Below are 27,028 nucleotides of genomic sequence, written 5' to 3' on the forward strand. Positions count from 1 at the left end.
TAAAGTAAGAAGTAGTCTAGTAGTTTTTCTGACTGTTTGTCAAAAATTGCAATAAAAAAATATTCAGGTGTGTCCTCCCTTTATAACACCAGATACTTTTTCGTGCGCGGGCCCTGCATACAAATTTAGCTTAACTAGACGATGCCTTGGCTGAGGTTTACACACACATACACACCAATTTAGTGACACTGGGCATAAATTTAAAATCAAAATTCTAATAGTCAAGAAAACATTATTCTAAAAAAGATCAACCCGCTGAGCAAAACAAATCACAGCGCAATCTCGCTGCTTTTCCGCCATTAATATAAACAAGTGATCAAATAAGAGCATTGATTTACTTATTTATTCGGTCCGTGGTTTCCCGAGGCCCTAAGTTTCGCCCGCGGCCCGGCAGTCGAAAAGTCGCTATTTTTCCTACTTACATAAAACATCCTTTGACTACATCATCATTCTGGTTCTAAGTGGACTCGATAACTTGAATTGCCACGAGGAATATAAAAATCGTTCGAGTTTAAGTTCGAATAATAGAGAGTTCAAAGTTTAGCAAGATTTTTTCTTTTATATAGAATGGTAACGAAATCATTAGCGGTTTTTCAATTTCGAAATAAAATTAGAATTCTCGATAATAATGTCACTCATTCGAATCACTTAAGGCCTCTTACACATGTAACTACCAAACATTCGAATCGGTAAGACCCTATCTACGTCAAATATAAGCAAATAAAAAGCTGGTAATGTCATTGGAATCATTAAAATCCTACATACATGACGCGTGGTTCGAGTTATGGAGAGAAAATACGGTAAGGGACAAAAAAGGTTCGAGTAGAAGAAGTGTAATAGAGAGTTTTTTAGGAGTATTTATTAGGAAATTTCCACCGTGCAGCAAAATTGAGGAGAGATTGGAGTAATAGAGGTTCGAGTTATTGAGAGTCCATTGTACTTATAGTAAAAAAACAAACATGCACTTTGAATGATGAATCTCATCATAAACACACCTTTGCCATTTACTCTATACATTCGAGAACTACTTTTACATGTGAAATTTTGAAGACTTGTGGAAATGTGGTGCTGAAAAATAAAAGATCAGTGCATGCCTAGCGACGCATACTTCTCTGATTGATTGTTATTCCTGACACCTTTGAACCCCACCAATTGATCTAATGGAAGAAATACACTAAGAAACACGACTCAAATATACAAATCGTTTAAAAAAAAGGGTTAGTTTGTTCGGCATTGCATGCCGGAATTTTCTTCGTCATCATCATCGTCAGAATTGGAATCAATAGTTGCTTGATAACCCATCGTCCTTAACATTTCTTCCAAAGGATCTGTATTCATACGTTTCTGGTTAGCACGTGCTAACCCCTCCACTTCTTTTGCACGTTCGTCCGTCAGGTTGTCAGCACTGGAACGTGGACTCCATAAACGGACGACAGGGTCAATTCCACTTGATGCGACGAGACACACTGACGGGTGTGGCTGTACACAGTTAACTATAGACTCGTCTCCTTGCCAAGCCTCTATCAAGTTCGTAGTAGACCTATCCCACAATAACATGCAACCACAATCACTCCCTGCTATAACAAACTGTCCATTATTTCCAAAATAATTTGCTTCTTTAATATCTGTTGTTGTATTAGATGCACCTAAAAGTCTGCATTCATAGTCACGCGAGCTTTCGCGTCGAAAGCGTTCATCATCATTTGATGCACTATGCGGTAATCTGCGTCGATGGCGCGGCGTTTCGCATTCACTACCGTCTTCAGCGTTCTCATTAGTTTCTAAAAAAAACACTAAATTATTATAGGAACAACGATGGGAGATATATTAGTATGGTTAAACCTGTGCATTAGCTTTTAAGTGCTACAAAGATAACGAATCAAGTTTGACTTTAACCCACGACCTTTTGCGTGTCGACCTCTTGCTCCACCCTTGCATAGACAAGGCGCGCAATACTACCTCCTTGCGACATACCACGAGAGTGAGGCGTATATCTTCCTTGCCACACATCTTCCTACTAACACGTACCAACGAAATATCACCAAATAATGCACAATGCAAACAAACCAATCAAATTTGTCTTAGGTAAGCTCTGGAGAAGTAGTTGCCCAACGGTGCTCAAACTCAAATACGTCCAAAAAACCCCACATAATAGAACTTCTTATGAAAAACTTTCTACAGTTTCAAACCTCGTTAAAATAACAAAGAAAAGTATTTCTTCTAAACCTACTAGGAGCGTGCTGTTTAATAAGTTGTTTAACTTCCATCTCCAATTTTTTGATTGAATATCCATCAGCTTGCTCTGAAAACTTGGTTTTAAACAACTGCAAGCAGTTGTCAGCCTCTTCGTACCATTTTAGTTCAAATAAACATCTTGCTTGACGATAATACGCTTTACTGTGACTTGGATCGATGCTGACAGCTGTAAAACTGTCACGCAGGGCTGCGTATATGTCGCCATCCCTAAGTTAAATAGAAAAGGAAAAAAAATCTCTAAAATTTATAACACTAAATAAAAAACACTGTGCCATTTTGAAATTGCATAACGGTGCAAATAAACAAAAATACCATACCATGCACGTTTAAGTAAAGCAGCCGCTCTGTTCGCATGCAACACAGAACTGTCAGGGACTAAATACAGGGCATCATTATAACAAGTAACAGCTTCAAAATAATTTTCCTGAGAGAAAGCGTCGTTTCCCCTTAATTTCAAAATTAATGCTTTTTCAGGTAAGTCTTTATTTTCTGTGTCGACTATTTTTTTCAATTCACGTTTCCTGCTCTCATAGGTTGAAGTTAATCCGTTAAGTCCATTCTTATGTATTCCATTTTTTGTTCGATTCATTCCATTGAAATTGCTACATTTATGATTCGACTCTTCCTGTGAGAAAAATGTCAAGGCTTTTCTGGGTTCATTAATTTTATATATATAAATATGTTCACCACCTAAGTTTTGGAGCAGCTCTTCACCGTCTGGACTAAAAGTAGCAAAAGTTGTGACGTAATGTCTCCTCCTTCTCTGCTTCACGCGGCCTGCACGTGACGGTAAATGTCCAGGAGCAAAATAATTCACACAACCATGAGGGGGTTGCAAGTCATTTGAAGTTATAGTTTTGGAATTACTAACGTTGGATAGTGTAAGCATACGTCTATCGAAAAGACGAACAAAGGGATCGCTGCAACCAACTGCCATATATTGAGGATTTAAAGGATGAAGTTGAATGCACTTCACTTCACTTGCAGGTCCAATGTGCCCAGTTAAATTTATTAGTACGTTTGAACAAGGAAGATTACTTTGACAGGTATGTGGTTCTCGCAAATCGAATTCTCTAGAATATAAATTTCATTACCATGGTTACAACGACAATTTAAAGATTTATAGGAGGAGAGTTGTTTTAATTTACCTGACAGTACCATCTTCGGACCCACTCCACAATATAAAAGGACTTTCTTTTGTAATGGCAAGTCTTTTTATTCTGCGTGTATGGCACTCAAAATGGTTAATGCATTCTGCAGTAGACACACTATTGACTCGTACGGAAGCGTCTGCAGCAGCTGATACAATTGTGTTGTCATTGGAGTACGGAAGAAACTGAAAAAGGTTCATGAGGTATTATGAAAAGTGTAGGTACGAACTGCAACACAGAAGTTAACCGAACATACCTTAACTGCAAAAATATTTCCTTGGTGTCCAGAATCTAATTTATATTTGCGCATGCGCCTACAAACATCCCATACAATAATTTGAAAGTCATCTGAACCTGATGCCAGTAGTCTAAAAAAGAAACAAACAACTGCATTCTTAGATTCATCTTGCAATGCTGAAGAAAAGTGTTCATACAAAAAATATTTGATAAAAACAACTTAATTAGTTCCACTGTGATGGTTGCAACAGACATGTACCGAGTTGGCAGTCAATCTGCTAATTATTTTTATAGGTATTTTATATATGCACTACGATACACAAGTATAGAAAATAAGCAAAAAACTCACTCTCCACTTTCATTCCATTGTAAACAATTAACACATCCAGAATGACCCTAAACAAGGATGTATTAAAGCAATTAGAGAAACCTATATCTTAGAATACAACTTCGAAGCCTGTGCTACTAACGTTTTGATTTTATCTTTTCCCACTTAAGATAGCAGTACTTTCCAATTTTTTAAATATTATTTCATTTTTCACACACTGAGGAAGATTAGCCAATGAGGGACAAGAGTGTCCCTCATTGCCTAGTCTTCTCAGGAATAGGATAGGAGCTAATATAAATCTTTCCATTCCTCTCTCAGTAACTACTCAATAAGCCCATGCGAAAACGTACTTAGGCAGAAGACAACAAAAGAAAGGAATGAACAAATGAATTCGAAGATTTTGATGACATCAGCAAATATCCGTACAATATCATTGGAAAGCTTATAATTCATAGAATATTTATTTTTATAAATTTTTTTTTTCTTAGTTCTTTCCAATAACTTTTTTTTACATATTTTAAAACGTTATATATATCTCAAAAACAAATTTTGCTTGATACACCTCTATGTTTTTATGAATATAGAGACAAAACTAATATATTAATGTTCCGGGCATCCTAAGCTCTAAAACGATGTCTGTTTTTTCTTAAAGTGAATGGTTAAAATTTTATCACAGTGTGAAAGTAAAAAAAGGACAAAGGAGAAGCATGAATAAGAATAAGAATTTAAAACTAGACCTTTAAAAGCAAGACTAGGACACCATTTTAGTACCAAGTGGAGTAGATCTGAATAGTGTGATTTTTATGCGGTAAGTTTTAAATGCTTCTACCTTTTAGGCTAGAGAGTCGGCAACTCGAAATAGGTGTCCAATAATTTTTTATGTCTTCCCAGTTTATTATTTTATGACAAACTTACACTACTTGATAGAAAATTTATCAAAAAACATTTGGAAAAATTCTTGATGTACTAATCTTTCAAAAGGTCTCGTTTTCTTCAGTAGGCAACGACATTCTATTGTGATTAAAGTTGTAGAAGACAAGATGTTGGAGTATGGTGTATTGATTTTAAAAAACTTAAAAAATATAGGACACAAAATATTACAAATTGAAAGATTGTTCTACCTCAAGTTCCTGTTCCAAACCAAGTCTTCTTGCAAATGGAGTATTAACTTGTAAATTCCTTTCAAATGAACGATTTATATCAAACTAAAAAATGAAAACATGTATAACTTTTAGATATATATACATTAACTTTGATGTATTGCTAAAACTAGATATAGAATATATTTCACAAAACTGAAAATTGACTTGAAAGATCAGAGAAAATAAAAAAATAAGAAACATCATACAACAGTCTCTCGCCGCTCCAACCATGACACTATATTTCGTTTCTGCATCCTGTAGCTTAATTATTTATAACATCTACAAAAAAAGGAAACATAATTGTTTTAAAAAATGTAATAGGTATTAATTTAAACATTTTAACATGTGCGTACATACTAAAAAGGATAACACCCTAGAACAAGCTAGAACAACTTGGAATGATCTAGAATAAGCTAGAACAACCTGCCAGCTGCGTGAGGGAAGTTGGGAAGATAGTGTCCAGTGTGGGCCATTTGATGTTCAGGGAGTTTTCTGACAGAGTCAGGACTCAATTGTGTCTGGGCAGCTCAAAATTAGCATTAAATATTCCAGTACTCCCTATCAAAAGCCATGGCCCTCCTAGAAATAATAGACAGGGTATATATATCCCTCAATATTTGTGAGGCTAGCCATGTAAAATATGCACATCTATCTAAAAAAACTGTAAAACAAACTGTAACAAAACAGTATTTTTTTTCTCAGGCATACAGTAATTTCTTTAAAACAACTGATAATTTAAGTGAATAAATATTAATAATAATTTATAGTAATACACTAAAAAGTGAAACTTCCCAATATTTGTTTATAAACATATTATACATTTCTCAATTTTTTCGCAAAATTTTTTGTTTTCACTTGAAAACCATATTCAGTATCATTGATTGGTGTGTATAAATTTTCTTTCATTAAAGTTTCTATAAGCTTAATCCAACAGGAAGTCCCTTCAATAATTTTGTCATTTCCATACAAAAAAACGCTTTTTTAAATAAAATAATTTTATCATGCACAAAAATGAAAAATTCAACTCAGTTGGCCAGGCTTGTGTGTTCACAGGGTAACATTCCATCCACCCAGCCTTGATCGCTTCTTATATGAACACATGCATTTTTATAAGGTTTTCTGAAACATGGCAAATCTCGCCAGGGCTTTTGGCTAACAAGCTCAATGCAGTTAATAGACACTCCTGTCACTAGGATAGGCATGTTTGCATCATTAATTCTGTTTGATTGACTGTGTTTTTCTGCCTTAGTAAATTCGCCTGGGAGGTCGTAAGATAATACATGGTGCTTTGCTACAATCATAAAGCAGGCCATTTTGTGAGAACTTAGGTAGGCATGCACACAAAATTGCACGCAATTGTTAAAGCCGAAAGGGCTTACCACGGAAAATGTAAACATTCAAAAAGGTCTATTTATGCACTATGAAAAAAGCGCATTACATGCTTCATTTTTATGCATGGCAGGAAAAAAAGATGCTGGTGCTAGGCAAAGATAAGTTATTTTTTATCTATTTCTTCACACAAAGGTAATGTTGAATTTCCGCGCCTGAAGGCGTAGGAAATTCTTTAAAACCGTCGTTTTTTTCTTTTGAAGCATTTTTTGAGAAAGAAATCGACCCTGGGATTTCACGTTCCTCTGAGAGGGGGATAGCATTGGTTTCCCACTACTAACTGACTAACTAAATTACCCTGTCCCAATGGTCAATTGCAGATTTAACCTTCGTACCAAAACTCCCTAAGTACTGGGAAGTCATCTAAATGACGTTTCAGGCCAAAATTGGTATTTTTGTTCAGCAAAATTTGGCACAGTTAACAAAAAAAGTATGCTGAATATAATGGTGACATTATAATTTTGATTTTTGTCACCTAAATGTCATTTTAGGCCAAAATTAGTCCAAAAATTAAAACAACTTTACTTACGACAAAAATTGGCACAGTTAATAAAAAAAGTACACCGAACATGATGGTGACATCAAAATTTTAATTTTTTGTTAAGACCAAAAACGTTTCAATCGCAAGACTTTCAACCATGAATGATAGGCTGTAATTTTTGTTAGCAATTTCTTTTAAAATGTGAGTTTATTATGACACGTTTCGTTTTGTTTGCGTTTGTTGGAAGATATAATGTCACTTGTGTGCTTTATCTTCAGAGCTTCATGCACCAAACCTCTTCGAATGTTTGGCACGATAACACAATGAATTAGCCGGTTGTCATCAAATATTTTGGTAGTGATCGGAAATTTCTAGAGCTCCCAGGGCTTCTTGTTAAAAATAAATCAGGAGGCATCAATTTATTCTGGATGATATTTGCAAACCTAAGTACTTACGTGTGAAGAAATACACAGACCTGTTTCAATAAGTTCAAGCATATATTTCCTGTGCCATGCAGATACCAGAGCTGAATGTGACTATTGCAAAAAAGTAAACAAATGATGGGAATTTACCTATAAAATCAAACTGCTAAAGTCATATTCAGCTTTTACTAGCTAGTTAGATAAATATTAAAAATATCTGTGCTAGAAGTAGGTTTAATTATTTAACTAGCTATGCAAGCGATAACTTAAGATAGGAGTAGTAGTTCCACTTATATATGTGAATAAAGGCGACGATGACGTTAAGAAAAAATTAAAAAAGCCTGATTTTTTTAAACCAGTCAGGCTGAAAAATTTAAACATTAGAGAGGAAAAATACAATTGATACAGGTCAGGTAAAAATTACCTTACAAATACTATGACATTTCTAGTTCGAAACTTGTAAAAACATATTCTCAATTCAAATTTTTCAACAAAACAAGTTTTCCTTTCGAAATCATACCCATGTTATTTATTTTTTCTCCGTCGTGGTGTTTCAGCGTCAAAGCTATATAACCCTGAGCCAAACTCGCAGGACGCCGAAACCTAAAAGAACGGGTTTTGTGTTTTTGTCCCATTGTATTTTTTATCATATCTATGACAGTTGTAACTAGCTGAAAACAACATATATTTTAGCTTGTTTCCCACTTTAGGTGCTTACAAACAAAAACGTACTTCTATACATTTCATGTTTTTCTGCGTGGACCGATATGGGCGGGTGAATGTTACCATAGCCCTGGTTTGCGCTGTAATAGGCCATATTACATCATTTGGAGACCTGTGCTCAGTGACCGGCCGAGAATCTGCGGCTAAGGAAAACGGCTCGGGACATCGTAATCCCTCGAGAGAAAGGACAAAACTTATACGGCTGTGACAGGCCAAATTACATAATAAATTCCGCTAAATGTTGTGATAAACTTCATGCTCCTTAAAAAAAAAATGCTATTAGCATTTAATTGGGAAATATATAGAGCTAACATTTATGAATGTATTCCATTCGCAGATACTAGTTCTACGCTTCTTTATAAATACTTCCAATGACAAAAATAAGTTCAACAAATCGCCAAAAAATCTTTAAATGTATTCCGCAAAAAATCACATCTGGATACTTGAGAGTAACAAATTACCACCCACTTTATTTCTTTATATTTGAGGCACCCTTAACTAATTTTATACCACCCGCATCTTTTCACCCCTTCCATCCATTAATCTATTGAGATAAGCGAAGTAGTTAACTCATGTTTTCAATCACCCCAAAAAATTGCTACAATTTGTTTGGGGCGAATTAGTGATATATAATAGTATAAATTGTTTTAATAAACTTATTTACTTAAATAATGACTAAACAATTTTTTGTCTATAATCAAGTTAAAATAATGTATGAAGAAACGATGTTGCATTGTAGTGACCTTACTTGGAAAAGTTTTTCTTTCAAATTATATATACAATAAAAATACATCAAAACTATTTCACATAACCGTTATCGTATATCTACATTCTCATTGGAATAAATATAAAATCAAAAAATAGTTAAATAGTTCTCAAATTTGGGAACTTAAAAATGTTTTGGAAACTTCATCTTATAGCGATTTTCATATGTCTGGACATTTTTTCTTAAAATTCGGTAAATAATCCATCACGGAAATGATTTTTCTTTTAGGTGATAAGGTTCGTTTGTCTGTACTTTGTCGATCAGAAACATGGCCTGATTGTGACTTAGATTTTACAACTACCGAACTACGGGGAGTATTTTGCAAAGAACGTGGTTTGCTTTTCTCCAAAGTTATTGGGATAGAAGAATGAGCATCTAACTTCACTGCCAGCGTGCGGGAAGTGTGGGTTTTCTTGTTGCTGACAATTGATGATGAGACAGGACTTGTACACACTCCAAGTAAAGGACCGACATCCTTTGCAATAGTTGGATTTTTAACTGTAGTATCTTTACCCTCAGTGAGATTGCTATTCACTGACAAAATTGGTGAACAAACAGATATTTTATCGGAAGTTTTTGAACCTACTATACCATTACTTGTGCTTTCTGCAGCAAATTTGGTTGTTTTCACTTGCGCTAGTTGTAATTTCTTAGGTACGTTTGATATACAATAAAATAATTTTCCTGAGAGAAAGCGTCGTTTCCCCTTAATTTCAAAATTAATGCTTTTTCAGGTAAGTCTTTATTTTCTGTGTCGACTATTTTTTTCAATTCACGTTTCCTGCTCTCATAGGTTGAAGTTAATCCGTTAAGTCCATTCTTATGTATTCCATTTTTTGTTTGATTCATGCCATTGAAATTGCTACATTTATGATTCGACTCTTCATGTGAGAAAAACGTCAAGGCTTTTCTGGGTTCATTAATTTTATATATATAAATATGTTCACCACCTAAGTTTTGGAGCAGCTCTTCACCGTCTGGACTAAAAGTAGCAAAAGTTGTGACGTAATGTCTCCTCCTTCTCTGCTTCACGCGGCCTGCACGTGACGGTAAATGTCCAGGAGCAAAATAATTCACACAACCATGAGGGGGTTGCAAGTCATTCGAAGTTATAGTTTTGGAATTACTAACGTTGGATAGTGTAAGCATACGTCTATCGAAAAGACGAACAAAGGGATCGCTGCAACCAACTGCCATATATTGAGGATTTAAAGGATGAAGTTGAACGCACTTCACTTCACTTGCAGGTCCAATGTGCCCAGTTAAATTTATTAGTACGTTTGAACAAGGAAGATTACTTTGACACGTATGTGGTTCTCGCAAATCGAATTCTCTAGAATATAAATTTCATTACCATGGTTACAACGACAATTTAAAGATTTATAGGAGGAGAGTTGTTTTAATTTACCTGACAGTACCATCTTCGGACCCACTCCACAATATAAAAGGACTTTCTTTTGTAATGGCAAGTCTTTTTATTCTGCGTGTATGGCACTCAAAATGGTTAATGCATTCTGCAGTAGACACACTATTGACTCGTACGGAAGCGTCTGCAGCAGCTGATACAATTGTGTTGTCATTGGAGTACGGAAGAAACTGAAAAAGGTTCATGAGGTATTATAAAAAGTGTAGGTACGAACTGCAACACAGAAGTTAACCGAACATACCTTAACTGCAAAAATATTTCCTTGGTGTCCAGAATCTAATTTATATTTGCGCATGCGCCTACAAACATCCCATACAATAATTTGAAAGTCATCTGAACCTGATGCCAGTAGTCTAAAAAAGAAACAAACAACTGCATTCTTAGATTCATCTTGCAATGCTGAAGAAAAGTGTTCATACAAAAAATATTTGATAAAAACAACTTAATTAGCTCCACTGTGATGGTTGCAACAGACATGTACCGAGTTGGCAGTCAATCTGCTAATTATTTTTATAGGTATTTTATATATGCACTACGATACACAAGTATAGAAAATAAGCAAAAAACTCACTCTCCACTTTCATTCCATTGTAAACAATTAACACATCCAGAGTGACCCTAAACAAAGAAGCATTAAAGCATTTAGAGAAACCTATATCTTACAATACAACTTCGAAGCCTGTGCTACTAACGTTTTGATTTTATCTTATCCCACTTAAGATAGCAGTACTTTCCAATTTTTTAAATATTATTTCATTTTTCACACACTGAGGAAGATCAGCCAATGAGGGACAAGAGTGTCCCTCATTGGCTAATCTTCTCAGGAATAGGATAGGAGCTAATATAAATCTTTCCATTCCTCTCTCAGTAACTACTCAATAAGCCCATGCGAAAATGTACTTAGGCAGAAGACAACAAAAGAAAGGAATGAACAAATGAATTCGAAGATTTTGATGACATCAGCAAATATCCGTACAATATCATTGGAAAGCTTATAATTCATAGGATATTTATTTTTAATAATTTTTTTTTTCTTAGTTCTTTCCAATAACTTTTTTTTTACATATTTTGAAACGTTATATCTCAAAAACAAATTTTGCTTGATACACCTCTATGTTTTAGGCTAAAATGTACATGCATTTATGAATATAGAGACAAAACTTATATATTAATGTTCCGGGCATCCTAAGCTCTAAAACGATGTCTGTTTTTTCTTAAAGTGAATGGTTAAGATTTTATCACAGTGTGAAAGTAAAAAAGGACAAAGGAGAAGCATGAATTAGAATAAGAATTTAAAACTAGACCTTTAAAAGCAAGACCAGGACACCATTTTAGTACCAAGTGGAGTAGATCTGAATAGTGTGATTTTTATGCGGTAAGTTTTAAATGCTTGTACCTTTTAGGCTAGAGAGTCGGCAACTCGAAATAGGTGTCCAATAATTTTTTATGTCTTCCCACTTTATTATTTTATGACAAACTTACACTACTTGATAGAAAATTTATCAAAAAACATTTGGAAAAATTCTTGATGTACTAATCTTTCAAAAGGTCTCGTTTTCTTCAGTAGGCAACGACATTCTATTGTGATTAAAGTTGTAGAAGACAAGATGTTGGAGTATGGTGTATTGATTTTAAAAAACTTAAAAAATATAGGACAAAAAATATTACAAATTGAAAGATTGTTCTACCTCAAGTTCCTGTTCCAAACCAAGTCTTCTTGCAAATGGAGTATTAACTTGTAAATTCCTTTCAAATGAACGATTTATATCAAACTAAAAAATGAAAACATGTATAACTTTTAGATATATATACATTAACTTTGATGTATTGCTAAAACTAGATATAGAATATATTTCACAAAACTGAAAATTGACTTGAAAGATCAGAGAAAATAAAAAAATAAGAAACATCATACAACAGTCTCTCGCCGCTCCAACCATGACACTATATTTCGTTTCTGCATCCTGTTGCTTAATTATTTATAACATCTACAAAAAAAGGAAACATAATTGTTTTAAAAAATGTAATAGGTATTAATTTAAACATTTTTACATGTGCGTACATACTAAAAAGGATAACACCCTAGAACAAGCTAGAACAACTTGGAATGATCTAGAATAAGCTAGAACAACCTGCCAGCTGCGTGAGGGAAGTTGGGAAGATAGTGTGCAGTGTGGGCCATTTGATGTTCAGGGAGTTTTCTGACAGAGTCCGGACCCAATTGTGTCTGGGCAGCTCAAAATTAGCATTAAATATTCCAGTACTCCCTATCAAAAGCCATGGCCCTCCTAGAAATAATAGACAGGGTATATATATCCCTCAATATTTGTGAGGCTAGCCATGTTAAATATGCACATCTATCTAAAAAAAACTGTAAAACAAACTGTAACAAAACAGTATTTTTTTTTCTCAGGCATACAGTAATTTCTTAAAAACAACTGATAATTTAAGTGAATAAATATTAATAATAACTTATAGTAATACACTAAAAAGTGAAACTTCCCAATATTTGTTTATATACATATTATACATTTCTCAATTTTTTCGCAAAATTTTTTGTTTTCACTTGAAAACCATATTCAGTATCATTGATTGGTGTGTATAAATTTTCTTTCATTAAAGTTTCTATAAGCTTAATCCAACAGGAAGTCCCTTCAATAATTTTGTCATTTCCATACAAAAAAAACGCTTTTTTTAAATAAAATAATTTTATCATGCACAAAAATGAAAAATTCAACTCAGTTGGCCAGGCTTGTGTGTTCACAGGGTAACATTCCATCCACCCAGCCTTGATCGCTTCTTATATGAACACATGCATTTTTATAAGGTTTTCTGAAACATGGCAAATCTCGCCCAAAGTGGAGTAGTAAAAAATGTGTACCATCCATTTTATTTTGGGAAAGTATGTTTACAAAGTGCATCAATGTGATGTTTCAATTTTGTTGAAGCATATAAGAAAGAATAACATTATACTTTATTTTACGAACTGTCTATTCTGCAACCTGGTTGGCAATTACTATTACTAATAATAATAATAATAATAATAATAATAATAATAATAAAGAGCAGAAAGATGTCAGAAAATATGAAGTCTGTTTCAACTTGCTAGCTGACCTCTGTTTTAAATTTATACCATTGATGTGTCTATGATCTAAAGGAAAGATGGGTCTTGTTCATATACCCTGTTACATGTTTTTCATTGAAGCTTATGCAGGGCTTTTGGCTAACAAGCTCAATGCAGTTAATAGACACTCCTGTCACTAGGATAGGCATGTTTGCATCATTTAATTCTGTTTGATTGACTGTGTTTTTCTGCCTTAGTAAATTCGCCTGGGAGGTCGTAAGATAATACATGGTGCTTTGCTACAATCATAAAGCAGGCCATTTTGTGAGAATTTAGGTAGGCATGCACACAAAATTGCACGCAATTGTTAAAGCCGAAAGGGCTTACCACGGAAAATGTAAACATTCAAAAAGGTCGTCTATTTATGCACTATGAAAAAAGTGCAATACATGCTTCATTTTTATGCATGCAGGAAAAAAAGATGCTGATGCTAGGCAAAGATAAGTTATTTTTCATCTATGTCTTCACACAAAGGTATTGTTGAATTTCCACGCCTGAAGGCGTAGGAAATTCTTTAAAACCGTCGTTTTTTTCTTTTGAAGCATTTTTTGAGAAAAAAATCGACCCTGGGATTTCACGTTCCTCTGAGAGGGGGATAGCATTGGTTTCCCACTGCTAACTAACCCTGTCTCAATGGTCAATTGCAGATTTAACCTTCGTACCAAAACTCCCTAAGTACTGGGAAGTCATCTAAATGACGTTTCAGGCCAAAATTGGTATTTTTGTTCAGCAAAATTTGGCACAGTTAACAAAAAAAGTATGCTGAATATAATGGTGACATTATAATTTTGATTTTTGTCACCTAAATGTCATTTTAGGCCAAAATTGGTCCAAAAATTAAAACTACTTTACTTACGACAAAAATTGGCACGGTTAATAAAAAAAGTACACCGAACATGATGGTGACATCAAAATTTTAATTTTTTGTCAACTAAATGCCGTTTAAGACAAAAAACGTTTCAATCGCAAGACTTTCAACCATGAATGATAGGCTGTAATTTTTGTTAGCAATTTCTTTTAAAATGTGAGTTTATTATGACACGTTTCGTTTTGTTTGCGTTTGTTGGAAGATATAATGTCACTTGTGTGCTTTATCTTCAGAGCTTCATGCACCAAACCTCTTCGAATATTTGGCACGATAACACAATGAATTAACCGGTTGTCATCAAATATTTTGGTAGTGATCGGAAATTTCGAGAGCTCCCAGGGCTTCTTGTTAGAACTTTAAATGGATAAAAATAAATCAGGAGGCATCAATTTATTCTCGATGATATTTGTAAACCTAAGTACTTACGTGTGAAGAAATACACAGACCTGTTTCAATAAGTTCAAGCATATATTTCCTGTGCCATGCAGATACCAGAGCTGAATGTGACTATTGCAAAAAAGTAAAAAAATGATGGGAATTTACCTATAAAATCAAACTGCTAAAGTCATATTCAGATTTTACTAGCTAGTTAGATAAATATTAAAAATATATGTGCTAGAAGTAGGTTTAATTATTTAACTACCTATGCAAGCGATAACTTAAGATAGGAGTAGCAGTTCCACTTATATATGTGAATAAAGGCGACGATGACGTTAAGAAAAAATTAAAAAAGCCTGATTTTTTTAAAGCAGTCAGGCTGAAAAATTTAAACATTAGAGAGGAAAAATACAATTGATACAGGTCAGGTAAAAATTACTTTACAAATACTATGACATTTCTAGTTCGAAACTTGTAAAAACATATTCTCAATTCAAATTTTTCAACAAAACAAGTTTTCCTTTCGAAATCATACCCATGTTATTTATTTTTTCTCCGTCGTGGTGTTTCAGCGTCAAAGCTATATAACCCTGAGCCAAACTCGCAGGACGCCGAAACCTATATTAAAGACCAGGCCGAGAGGATATGGCCGTGCTGCAACTCTTAATAAAGAACGGGTTTTGTGTTTTTGTCCCATTGTATTTTTTATCATATCTATGACAGTTGTAACTAGCTGAAAACGACACATATTTTAGCTTATTTCCCACTTTAGGTGCTTACAAACAAAAACGTACTTCTATACATTTCATGTTTTTCTGCGTGGACCGATATGGGCGGGTGAATGTTACCATAGCCCCGGTTTGCGCTGTAATAGGCCATATTACATCATTTGGAGACCTGTGCTCACAGTGACCGGCTGAGAATGTGCGGCTAAGGAAAACGGCGCGGGACATCGTAATCCCTCGAGACTGAAAGGACAAGATTTATACGGCTGTGACAGGCCAAATTACATAATAAATTCCGCTAAATGTTGTGATAAACTTCATGCTCCTTAAAAAAATTGCTATTAGCATTTAATTGGGAAATATATAGAGCTAACATTTATGAATGTATTCCATTCGCAGATATTAGTTCTACGTTTCTTTATAAAAACTTCCAATGACAAAAATAAGTTCAACAAATCGCCAAAACATCTTTAAATGTATTCCGCAAAAAATTACATCTGGGTACTTGAGAGTAACAAATTACCACCCACTTTATTTCTTTATATTTGAGGCACCCTTAACTAATTTTATAACACCCGCATCTTTTCACCCCTTCCATCCATTAATCTATTGAGATAAGCGAAGTAGTTTTAACTCATGTTTTCAATCACCCCAAAAAATTGCTACAATTTGTTTGGGGCGAATTAGTGATATATAATAGTATAAATTGTTTTAATAAACTTATTTACTTAAATAATGACTAAACAATTTTTTGTCTATAATCAAGTTAAAATAATGTATGAAGAAACGATGTTGCATTGTAGTGACCTTACTTAGAAAAGTTTTTCTTTCAAATTATATATACAATAAAAATACATCAAAACTATTTCACATAACCGTTATCGTATATCTACATTCTCATTGGAATAAATATAAAATCAAAAAATAGTTAAATAGTTCTCCAATTTGGGAACTTAAAAATGTTTTGGAAACTTCATCTTATAGCGATTTTCATATGTCTGGACATTTTTTCTTAAAATTCGGTAAATAATCCATCACGGAAATGATTTTTCTTTTAGGTGATAAGGTTCGTTTGTCTGTACTTTGTCGATCTGAAACATGGCCTGATTGTGACTTAGATTTTACAACTACCGAACTACGGGGATAGTTTTTCGAAGGACGTGGTTTGCTTTTCTCCAAAGTTATTGGAATAGAAGAATGAGCGTCTAACTTCACTGCCAGCGTGCGGGAAGTGTGGGTTTTCTTGTTGCTGACAATTGATGATGAGACAGGACTTGTACACACTCCAAGTAAAGAACCGACATCCTTTGCAATAGTTGGATTTTTAACTGTAGTATCTTTACCCTCAGTGAGATTGCTATTCACTGACAAAATGGGTGAACAAACAGATATTTTATCGGAAGTTTTTGATCCTACTATACCACTACTTGTGCTTTTTGCAGCAAATTTGGTTGTTTTCACTTGCGCTAGTTGTAATTTCTTAGGTACGTTTGATATACATCCTGCACTCTCCTTCTTAGATGTATTACCTGCAGCCTTGACACCACTTATGGTGCGTTTTAAATTCCGTTCAACTGATATGGCAGAAACTTTTGATAGAATTGGAGTTAGTTCTGAAATTTGTTGTGTAAGTGTTTTGCTACTCAATTTGGTTGCAGCTGAATTCTCTGAAAGAAGTTCTTTAGCGGCGTCTTCTCTATATACCTGAAAACTTTTGCGTGGATTTGCTTGAGCAAGTGCGTCTAACACGCTATTGACGTCATCACCCTGTGCCACTTTCACGACTGCAACATTCTTTTTACTTGCAGCAATTTTCATTTGCGTCGCAGAAAATGTAGATTTCTTCACCTTTGTAACACATACAGGAGACACGTGCGAAGAAGAACATTTTATATCATTTGAAAAATCATGTTTCACAGTTAAAACTTCAAATGGATTTTTCTTACTAACTGCATTCGACAACAGGTCGTTTTTTAAAGACTGAAGTTCATGACGTAACGTTTTATACAGTTTTTTATCCTTGAACAGAATTGCTAATTTATCAAAATGCAGCAAAAATTCGTTGCATTGCTGAAGAAAGTTTTTGTCAATGAATGGAGGACGGATGAACAGATTATCCTCATTAAAATCTTTTTGAATCTCGACCGACGGACTCGAAATTGTGGTTTGACAACTAGCATCAGAAGAAGAACTTTTATTGTCAATTTCTGTATCTACACAAGAATAATCGAAATGAAGTACATTTGCAAAACGATATAATGGAGCCAACATATCATATTTCCAATCAGGTACTTCACAGAAAACTGCAAACATATGAACGCACGGCAGTTTATACATTTGCCAGTACGAACATGTGCAAAACGGATAGTTCCATAAATCACCAAATGAAACAGTAAACTCTCCAGATTGTAAAACATCTTTGCTCAACTCTTCAATCTTGCCATCTATAGTAGCATCCGCTTTTGGAGACGTGCCAGACCCTTTGCCAGGTTGATCAGCGGTTGTTTCCAATTTCTTAACATCAGCAATGTCAAAAAATTCAGGTTCATACTTTACAGTAAAGAGACCTAACTGATTATCTGAAATTTCAAATTTATTTTGTTGAGCAATTACACCGACATCGTAGACATGAGGTAATATTGCCATGGGAACGCCTTGGTAACAACTTGATATCGGGTTATCTCTATAAAACTCTTTACTTGTCAAATAAAGCTCTTTATTTCGGTTGACGTACCTAAAAAGTGTATAAACTCAAGTGTATAAACTCAAGTGATACAACAATATCTGGACAATATTGACACCGAGTCATGTGCCAAAAATTTAACGAAACTACATTCATCTGGATACACGAGGACCAGCAAACATAGATAGATTTTCGTACATACATCGTCATCTGGTGAACTTAAACAAAAAGCTTGTAGGATCTAAGATTTTATTATTTCTTACGTAGCATTTTTATTTTCAATACCTAATTTGCAATACAAAACTCACAACTTATTATAAGTTTTCGATATGCCTTCATAACAAGAAAACTTTTCTAGGTACAGATATACAATACTTTTTACTCATTAAATTTGTTTTTATTACTAACTCAAACAGATAATCTAAACTTATAGCAGTTGAAGTAACTCTTATAAATATAGTAGAAACTAGAAACACTTACTCCTTATAATCATCTTCAGAAATCTTTGTACATACGCTTTTAATAACAGTTTCCAACCAATACTTTGTATGTGTCACCTCTACTAATGCTTGTTCGTACTTTTTTACGCACTCGTTTGGACTCACCTTCCAATGGTTTGTAATTAACAAGTCTTCTGGACGGTAACCAAATACCCATTTCTAAAAATAGATACACGTGAACCCTAGCCTGCAATGAAAACTGTTTTGATATAAAAACATTAGATTCCCATTACCTTAGCCATATGCAACCACGTTGTTTGAAACCATGTCCTCAACTTGGACGAATTATTCCATGCACTACTACCCTCAAAAAGTGCTGCTGCGATTGTCAGAGAATCTTCTGTGGTAGAGTACGCCATATTTCTCAAGAAGGCCATCACTTCTTCGGCTTGATCAGCTAGTTCGTTTGAAGGTGTGTTTAAAAAGTCCATCCATTTGTCTTCGCAAGATTGAGGATTCAAAAAGTACGATGCTTCTAAAATGAATATTTTTATTAAATTTTAAATCGAAATATTTTTAAACTGTGTAATTACATTTTTCTCGGAAAGGAAAATTAAAATCAAACCTGGAAATAAATCATCAATAGCATTGTATATCTCTTCGACGCTATCCACAACAAAATATTTTGGGCTCCAGTATGTGTTCCATTCTTTCAACAAAGTCATACCGTCCTTTACGCCATCTTGATTGTCTCTACTCACAATCATCGAACACACAGTTTGATAGTCAACATTGGTTTGAACAAGTATATTGTACATGTGAAAAGGTGCTGCACGACTTTTATTTTCCACACGAACAACAAATACTATCCCACCGTATCTCTTCAACAGACGCTGTTGTTTTTGTGTTTGACAGCAGAATAAAAATGTTTGTTTTTTACTTTCGGGTTTCTTGGGTTTTTTCTTTCTCTTAGTTTTTTTTCCATCAGAATCAGGTTCAAAGAACTCGTCCTCTGATGACTCTGCGTCAACTTCTTGACTATCTTGGTATTTGACATCAAAACATGCATTTAAGAACTCATCTTCGACTTTGGCTTGTTCAATAAAATCAGAAATTCTCTTTTTCTGTTCTTCTGAGCAATGGCACAATCTTCGCATTCGTGCGATAATGTTCGTTATGTCTTTACCCGTAGGATTATATTTTCTTCTAGTTTCGTCGGGAGGCTTCTGCTTATAAAATAGTTTATTTAGGACAAAATCTAGACAGCCTGCTTTAATCTTATCGTTAGAATAGTTCTGCATAAAAAGTTCTTCTATGTGTGTAACAATATCAGGATGGATGGACTCCTTGAAGAATTTTCCACCCTGCAAAGAAGAAAGAAGCTAAATAATTTGGATTGTACGCATGTATGGTGTTTCCTGTCCTTAAATATAAATCATGACAATAAATGGCATGTTTCCACTCTTATCGAGCTTTATATTCTCCGTATATTTTTAATCAAAGCTCTTTTTAAAAAAAATTTCCAAACAAAGAGCGTACTTTTCACGGCAAAAAATATATAATTTATTCCAACTCAGTTTAGTTAGTAAGTCAAGTGTAGTGACTCAGTTTTAAACTTATAATAAAAGGTGCGGAACTTATCAGTGCGAATCTGGGGGAAACCGCACTAACTAGTCGTTAGCCAATGGAAAATCCACGGGTTCGCCCGTCCTTTTTATACCGCCTTGCGTGCTTCTCGCTATTGCGCAGCTAAGCTACCATTTTGCGTGACAGACAGACAGACGTATACGGGTATTATAATATAGACTAGCCGGGAAACCGGGCGTCGAAACGCCGGGGTAAGCCACAAGTCAAGGTGTGACCATGCGTTGAACGCCCTGAGGAGTGCTTAATAAGAGTCGTAAACTGTGCCACACGGTCAGGTGGGTGCTTTAGTACAGGTATGCAGTATGCCGTAAATCAAGTAAAGCGCATACACCATTATAGTGTTGCAACTGTCACATATTTTTCAAAAAGTAACTTTCCCGCAACAAAAGCTGAAATAAAAAACAGAGTTTACAAACCGTTGTTACTCCGTCATAGCAAAAACAATTAGTCAATATTATTTTATTTTGCGGAATAAGTTTCAGTAAACGTTAAAAAATTAATCGTGACATCGGGCTAAGCGTTTAGTACAGTTAAACAGAGTTGAAGAGGCGTGTAGGGACAATACCCTTTTGAAAAAACGTTCTCGCCTGTTTAAATAAAAACACAAGAAACAGTCCATTACCAACACGGGGTTGAGCGGTTAGTCCAGGTAAACAGTGTTGCACACCCGTACAGACGTGATTCCCGAGAAAGTTTAAAAAGTAATTGTCACAGTGGGCTGACCCCTTAGTACAGGTAAACCACATCGCACATGCTCTAGGCGTAACAGCCTTTTCCAAAAAAACAGTTCATTGTTAACACTGAGCTTAGCACTTAGTACAGGTAAAATGTGTCGCACATGCCTATAAGCTTAATAGCCTTTTCCAAAATACTTCAGTGTAAATAAAAACACAGGAAACAGACCGTCGTTTAACAACACGGGATAGGCACATAGCACAGGTACTCTGTGTCTCATTAATAAACTTTTGACTTTTGCTAAATTTTATATTACAGTAAACTGGTAGCTAACTACTTAATTGCATTTAGTATGAAAAGATTACTTAAAAATTCTGTTGCAGCCAACTTTATTTGGTTACTTTGACATTTTAGCTAGAGGTAGCTAGCTAACCCCAGTTCACAGCCAAGTAAAAATCAGATTGGCAAAGTTAACACAAAAATAAGAAATGTTAGCTAACATCTACGTTGGTAGCCAGAATCTTAAAATTGGTTTTGTTTAAGATTACTATATGGCTAGAGAACGTAACAGTAAGAGGCAAATAAAACTAATACAAATCTTTAGATGGCTGATTAGGTAGCTTAGCTAGTAGCTAACTATAAAGTATAGGTGAATAAACATGTAAACAAATAAAAAAATACCCGAAAGTAAAAGAAACTGCAATCTTGTTAGAATACAAATAGAAGTATCAGAAAGAAAAATTAAAGCAAACAGTTAAGAAACTTTTTTTTCTCCAGCAATGAGTTGGTTCAATCTGCTTACCGAATTTCGCGGACCAATAACGTAAAAATCGTTGCTAAGAAATGTAAAGAGCTTTAGTTTCTGATTCGACATTTATATAAAACTCTGCTCCTGATTGGACCAGCGGGAACCCGTCCCTGTGCAAGCAGGGGCCCGACGGGTTTCTCGTCTCTGCGTATTTTGTATTTCCTGCGTGGTTAACACAAGTCGCTTTTGACGCACGAACAGACAGACGGAATACGGCTATTATTATAGAGATAATATAGATTAACTTCGCACAGGCGCTCCAAAAAATGACATTAATAAATTTTGTACTACGCAAGTTTTGTAATGTCAACGTAAATCGGGTTAGCTACTGACGCATAAATACTGCTTATAGTATTTCATGAAAATCCAACAGCAATACATTTAGCCCTATCTAGCATTGATGCCGATTCACATTTATTGGTTCCACCCTAATCTAAAAAGTTAGTTCCACACTTTTTTTGTTCGCACACTTTTTTCAACCGCAGATATTTCTAACTGGAGACCAAAGAAATTATAAACCATTCTTGTTTTCTCATCAAATATTTCAAAATTCCTACAATCAGCTGAAATCCTTAGTTACAACTAAAAAGCATTAAACCGAATACGTACCTGCAACTTCTCGTGAAATTTATGTTCGCATGCGTCAGGAAGTTTTCCTATGTAAAATGACTCGATGCAAACACTTTCCTTGTGAGTTAAAAGTGCTTTTTTTAATCTGTCTGAGGACTCACGCAGTCTTCGATTAGTATTCTTAGAAACCTAAAAATATATTGCGACACAATTTAACTCTGTTACCTTGAAAAAAGTATTTTCGAAAAATACATTTCGCCTATAATATTAAGTCCTAATATTTTGGGAGAATTATAAAAGTGACAAACCAAATCCTAGGTAAATCGAAAGAATAAAACCGCTTTGCAAATAATAAGTTTTGCAAAAAATTTTGCGAATTTTGAGAATTCTGTAAATAATAAGTTTCCCCAATAATTTCTACAGGACCTAATTTTTACGAAATTGACAAAAATTCGCGAAAATTAATTAAAACTTACTGTATGAGAAAGTGAAATGATTAAGACAGTACTATATTATAACTTGCACATCTACATATCACACAAGCATAAACAATGGTATAACGAATAGTGCATACTTTATATTCTGGGAACCTGGCAATTTGCTTCACAGCAATTTTAGCTGGACAGCCACACTTTTTACTAGGAGTTGGTTTTCGCATTTTGATAACTACATCTTTCCCATTTTCTATTTCTTTTTCCTGTAGAAAATAAAAATAAAATAAAAAACAAACATGTAGGAGGGTGTGCTGGTAAGATGTTGTAAACACGTGACTGCACGTTAAATGTTTCTGAAGGCAACAGTGCATTTAAGATCAACAACAAACAACCTAACCAATTTTGATCTTCTCTTTTCCCTTCTTCTTGACTTGGCTGTCGCGCACATATCGGAACCATATTGACAATTAAGATAGAAGTTCCCAACATTTATACGTGGAACCCCATCAAACGGGATATCGAAACCATTTCGACAAAAGTGTGGCTTTTGCGTATCTTGCCAAGAAATTCTTTTTGTAGAAAAATCTATCACCGACCCTGAAGGATAAAAATTAAATTTCACTTTTTTTATAAACAATGTCAACTTTGCTGCTAAAACTGTTAACATTTTCCTACACCCCTGTTGATATTGATCAAAAACTTTAAACTGAATATGTCTTTAACTGTTCATTGAAAAAGCATATGATAATATAATTTTGATCAGCTTTTAAAGGTCTACACAATAGAGGCAAAAGGTAAATCAATTTCTAAAAAATGTTTGTTGTGTGTATCAATGGGTCATTGATGTAATGTGCAATGCGTATGTGTTATTTCTATTTTTCATTTTATGACATTGACACTGCTGATACAATACTTAACAACAACAACAACAACAAATATTTTGCCAACAAACTTCCATATTTTTACAGAAATATCATGAAAAAATTGCAATATATAGCTGATAGCTTCTATAAGGAAAAAAGCAAAATTGCAAAATTAGGCAACGAAACTTTTCAAAAAGCTGCAGTATATATTTAAACAAAATGGTGATTTAAAATTAAAAAAGGCTGAAAAATTTAGGAAAATGTAGAAATTTAAATTTATTTATAGATGAACGCGCAACAACAACAAATTAACTCTCACATCACAAAATATTTTCTATGAGAATATGTAAACTTTAATGAATATGCCAAAGGGCAAATTAAGAGAACTAGTCGTTAGCCTGTGGAAAATCCCCGTCCTTTTTATACCGCCTTGCGTGCTTCTCGCTATTGCGCAGCTAAGCTACCATTTTGCGTGACAGACAGATAGATGTATACAGGTATCATAATATAGATAAATCTCCCTGAATAGGTCTACATTTCACAGAAATACACTCCATGCACTCTAGAATTCACAAATTTTACAAAAGTTCACCTCTATGAATTATATCATTCATTATTCATTGTGTCTACATTAGATTTTTACATCTAAAATTTTTGAAATAAAAATAATTAACACAAGAACCAAACCACAATTAAGCCTCTGATTCGTAGAAAAATTGGTAATGATTGATATAAAACACAAGGTTTTAAAAACTGAGATTAAATTCATACCTTCGCAACCAAATTCTTTTGTTTTTTGAACAGTGACAAATACACTTGAAGTTGATACATAATAATTCTCCAGAAGTTTTTTAAGTTCTTCATATGACGTTACCATAAAGATTTCTCCAGGTTTAAAAGAAGATGCATCATCAGATTTAAAAGTAAGTGATTGATTTGATGCATTTATTCTTTCTTGATTGTCTGTGATTTTATTGAGCAGTGTACTGTTAGGTACCACTTCGTTTATATCTTGAAGCTTTTTACCCTTTTCTACACAATGCACATCATTAAGAAAAACACTAGTAATCTCGTCTGTAGCAGTTTTTCTTTCCTTACTTTCCACTGTTGCTACTGTAGACTCTGTAGAATCATCATTATAGTCTTTCTGCAAGTTTTCGGTTCTCACCTTGTTGATGGGCAATGATTTATCTTCCATTTCCTGAAAATTCAAGAAACTATATACAACATAAACAATCAACTGTATTAAAAATGTCCTATACATTAGCCATGTCTGTTAAGATATAAGAACTCAATAATACAAGGATAATGGAAATTTGAAAAAAATTAAATGTTTTCCATATCCAACATTGTATGTGTCTATAACAATAGATTACAAGCAACTTACTCATTCATGCTGACAACCAAAACATAACATATATAATTTGTAAAAAAAAAAAAATTTATAACAGAAAGTTATAGGTCCTTCCTGTCAGCATACGCTATACCTACTTTTTCTTTCTTTGTATCCACTTTACAGATTGCACAACATGAATAAAACGTTGGCAGTTGTTTTGGGAAGGAATAGTCCTCATAAATTTTTAAACTGCATCATCAGTAGTTAGTAACTTTAAATTTGTTATTGTAAAAGAACACATCCTTTTTGCATGTTTATTCAGTTTCTATATAATTTAACTAAAATATTTAAATTGTGAAAAAAATTGTTGTTTTTACTGTTTTGTGAATGTGAATTAGATGTAGGCACGGTTTGGTTTGTGGTGTAAATTAAAACAACAAGAAAAAGCTCCTGAAAAACAATGTTGTCCATTACGTTATGTTTTGGTTCCTTTTATTGAAGTATTGTTCCATTCATCAAATTTAAAGTCACTGTAATACAGGTCAATAGTCAGAATCAAAATACACATAACATTGCTCAGTTAACCTTTAATTCTGTTTTTATTTCTGTTTTTAAGGTTTTTTACTAAGCAGGTATTCAGATTTTGGATTTGGATTCTCGTTCTCCAATTTTGCTAGATTTTTTGTTAAGCAAATAGAAAAAACCCTGGAAACAGAAAAGTGTGTTTGATTATAGAAACTTTAGATAATCTATGCTACAAAGTATTTGCTGCTTATACACTCTAAAAACGAATGCACATTGTAAATACCTTTTCCCAGGGCTTATTTTTTCCCATCTAATAGGGGCTAGGGCCGCTCCAGCACACATATAGTAAAAAGTAAAAAAGAAAATCTAGGGACGAGATTACATTTTACTCAAAGACCTTTTTTTACAATTTATTTTACTGTCTAGCTATCAGTCGGGAGATAACACTAAAAAGGAAACGGTTCCCATTCCCATGTCATACAGGGAGGAAATGGTTTCCCACATGGAAAACCATTTCTTAAACTAATTTTTTTGATTTTAATTTGGGTTTCCCTTTTGGGAAACCGTTACCCATTCTCAAGACTTTTTTACGGAATTGCGGAATGAGGTTACAATAATTTTTCTTCTTTTTGTAAAAATTTGTGGGAAAATATTCCCTTTCTATTGATTAAAAATTTGTAGTGCGCTTCTTAACCAGCTCTTGCGCAGATTCCTTTCTATTTTGGTGGTTTCCCGATTGGGAAACCATTACTGCATTTCTCGCCTGTTTAGGTAACAGTTGCCCAAACTGGAAACCGTGAAGTTTCCCAAATGAGAAACCGTTTCCCAGATGGGTAGTGGTTTCCCTTTTCGTCTCAACTCTCGAACTGGCTAGCTATATACCACTCAATCATAGTGCAGTGTTTTTCCTGCATGCGCAGAAATAAAGATAACTTGTCCGCTTGGTTTGTTTACATTTTTACCTCCATTTCTGTGCACGCATTGGCCATTACGTTATCACTTAGATGCGCGCGCAAGTAAATATCGGGACCGTGATTCCATGTATTGAAGTAGGTAAAAGTTATCTTTGTATTTGTCATAGGGTATGAGGTAAATATTTCAACTGCCAACATAGGGACTTGTTACCGTTCTGCAACCTTCATATATTAATTGTAATTAAATAAACAAATTACCCAACCTAATAAAAGCTTTGTCTTGCTTTCTTTCTTTGTCACTTCAGTTCAGTTCGTTCACGCGCTCGTACTTTGTTTGTTGTGTCCCACCGCTTTTGAATCTTACTGCACCAATATTCAGTTAGTAAATTCTGCTGGGCATGACTTCATGAAGTACACCATATGTATAAGGACAGGATAAAATCTATTTCAAAAAGAGAACCGCTTCATTACAATGATAATAATGGTATATTTCGGGCATATCCATATGTTACAATGGCTCTTCATCATGAAAAAACTACATATAGAACCGGAGACATTAAGCGTGGAAAGATAACACTAAACATTTAAAAGTTGACACTACAATTCTAGAAATAATCAGGATTGAGTTATCGGAGAGCATCTGCTTTTTTTTGCACTAATTCGATATCGGGCATCTCGATAAATCTCCTCTTTTTTTGTGCGTGCGTGACCCACGGA

General features: G+C 34.3%; 3 protein-coding genes across 3 annotated transcripts; all 3 read right to left on the bottom strand.

Annotated features, from left to right (window-relative positions):
- Window positions 1–962: 962 nt before the first annotated feature.
- Window positions 963–5,400, bottom strand: LOC130645696 (WD and tetratricopeptide repeats protein 1-like). The gene is made up of 8 exons (XM_057451770.1): window positions 5,321–5,400; window positions 5,094–5,177; window positions 3,994–4,040; window positions 3,664–3,775; window positions 3,405–3,592; window positions 2,574–3,329; window positions 2,231–2,463; window positions 963–1,781 (listed from the first exon to the last, which is right to left on the bottom strand). The coding sequence occupies exons 1-8, from the start codon at window positions 5,366–5,368 to the stop codon at window positions 1,219–1,221; spliced, it is 2,031 nt and encodes a 676-aa protein (XP_057307753.1). The 5' UTR covers window positions 5,369–5,400; the 3' UTR covers window positions 963–1,218.
- Window positions 5,401–9,408: 4,008 nt separating this feature from the next.
- On the bottom strand, window positions 9,409–12,312 carry LOC130645697 (WD and tetratricopeptide repeats protein 1-like). The gene is made up of 6 exons (XM_057451771.1): window positions 12,237–12,312; window positions 12,010–12,093; window positions 10,893–10,939; window positions 10,563–10,674; window positions 10,304–10,491; window positions 9,409–10,228 (listed from the first exon to the last, which is right to left on the bottom strand). Exons 1-6 carry the CDS (start codon window positions 12,282–12,284, stop codon window positions 9,532–9,534), a joined length of 1,176 nt encoding a protein of 391 aa, XP_057307754.1. The 5' UTR covers window positions 12,285–12,312; the 3' UTR covers window positions 9,409–9,531.
- A 3,896-nt stretch (window positions 12,313–16,208) lies between these two features.
- LOC130645698 (uncharacterized) lies at window positions 16,209–26,677 on the bottom strand. Its single transcript, XM_057451772.1, has 9 exons — window positions 26,575–26,677; window positions 24,308–24,737; window positions 23,071–23,270; window positions 22,814–22,936; window positions 22,279–22,428; window positions 19,165–19,903; window positions 18,833–19,074; window positions 18,580–18,758; window positions 16,209–18,150 (listed from the first exon to the last, which is right to left on the bottom strand). The coding sequence occupies exons 2-9, from the start codon at window positions 24,732–24,734 to the stop codon at window positions 16,407–16,409; spliced, it is 3,804 nt and encodes a 1,267-aa protein (XP_057307755.1). The 5' UTR covers window positions 24,735–24,737; window positions 26,575–26,677; the 3' UTR covers window positions 16,209–16,406.
- Window positions 26,678–27,028: the final 351 nt, after the last annotated feature.

This window comes from Hydractinia symbiolongicarpus, chromosome 5, assembly GCF_029227915.1.
Source record: "Hydractinia symbiolongicarpus strain clone_291-10 chromosome 5, HSymV2.1, whole genome shotgun sequence".
Lineage (NCBI taxonomy): Eukaryota > Metazoa > Cnidaria > Hydrozoa > Anthoathecata > Hydractiniidae > Hydractinia > Hydractinia symbiolongicarpus.

Bases quoted from the DNA above. Each gene is read 5' to 3' on its own strand.
- LOC130645696 (XM_057451770.1), bottom strand. From the start codon at position 5,368: ATGCAGAAACGAAATATAGTGTCATGGTTGGAGCGGCGAGAGACTGTT. The intron at 3,776-3,993 runs GTGAGTTTTTTG...TTTCTTTTTTAG, and splicing joins CAATGGAATGAAAGTGGAGA to ACTACTGGCATCAGGTTCAG. The intron at 3,330-3,404 runs GTAAATTAAAAC...TTTATATTCTAG, and splicing joins TCCGAAGATGGTACTGTCAG to AGAATTCGATTTGCGAGAAC.
- LOC130645698 (XM_057451772.1), bottom strand. From the start codon at position 24,734: ATGGAAGATAAATCATTGCCCATCAACAAGGTGAGAACCGAAAACTTG. The intron at 23,271-24,307 runs GTATGAATTTAA...TTTATCCTTCAG, and splicing joins AAAAGAATTTGGTTGCGAAG to GGTCGGTGATAGATTTTTCT. The intron at 18,759-18,832 runs GTAATGGGAATC...ATCTATTTTTAG, and splicing joins CGTGGTTGCATATGGCTAAG to AAATGGGTATTTGGTTACCG.
- LOC130645697 (XM_057451771.1), bottom strand. From the start codon at position 12,284: ATGCAGAAACGAAATATAGTGTCATGGTTGGAGCGGCGAGAGACTGTT. The intron at 10,940-12,009 runs GTAGAACAATCT...TTCTTTGTTTAG, and splicing joins GTTTGGAACAGGAACTTGAG to GGTCACTCTGGATGTGTTAA. The intron at 10,675-10,892 runs GTGAGTTTTTTG...TTTCTTTTTTAG, and splicing joins CAATGGAATGAAAGTGGAGA to ACTACTGGCATCAGGTTCAG.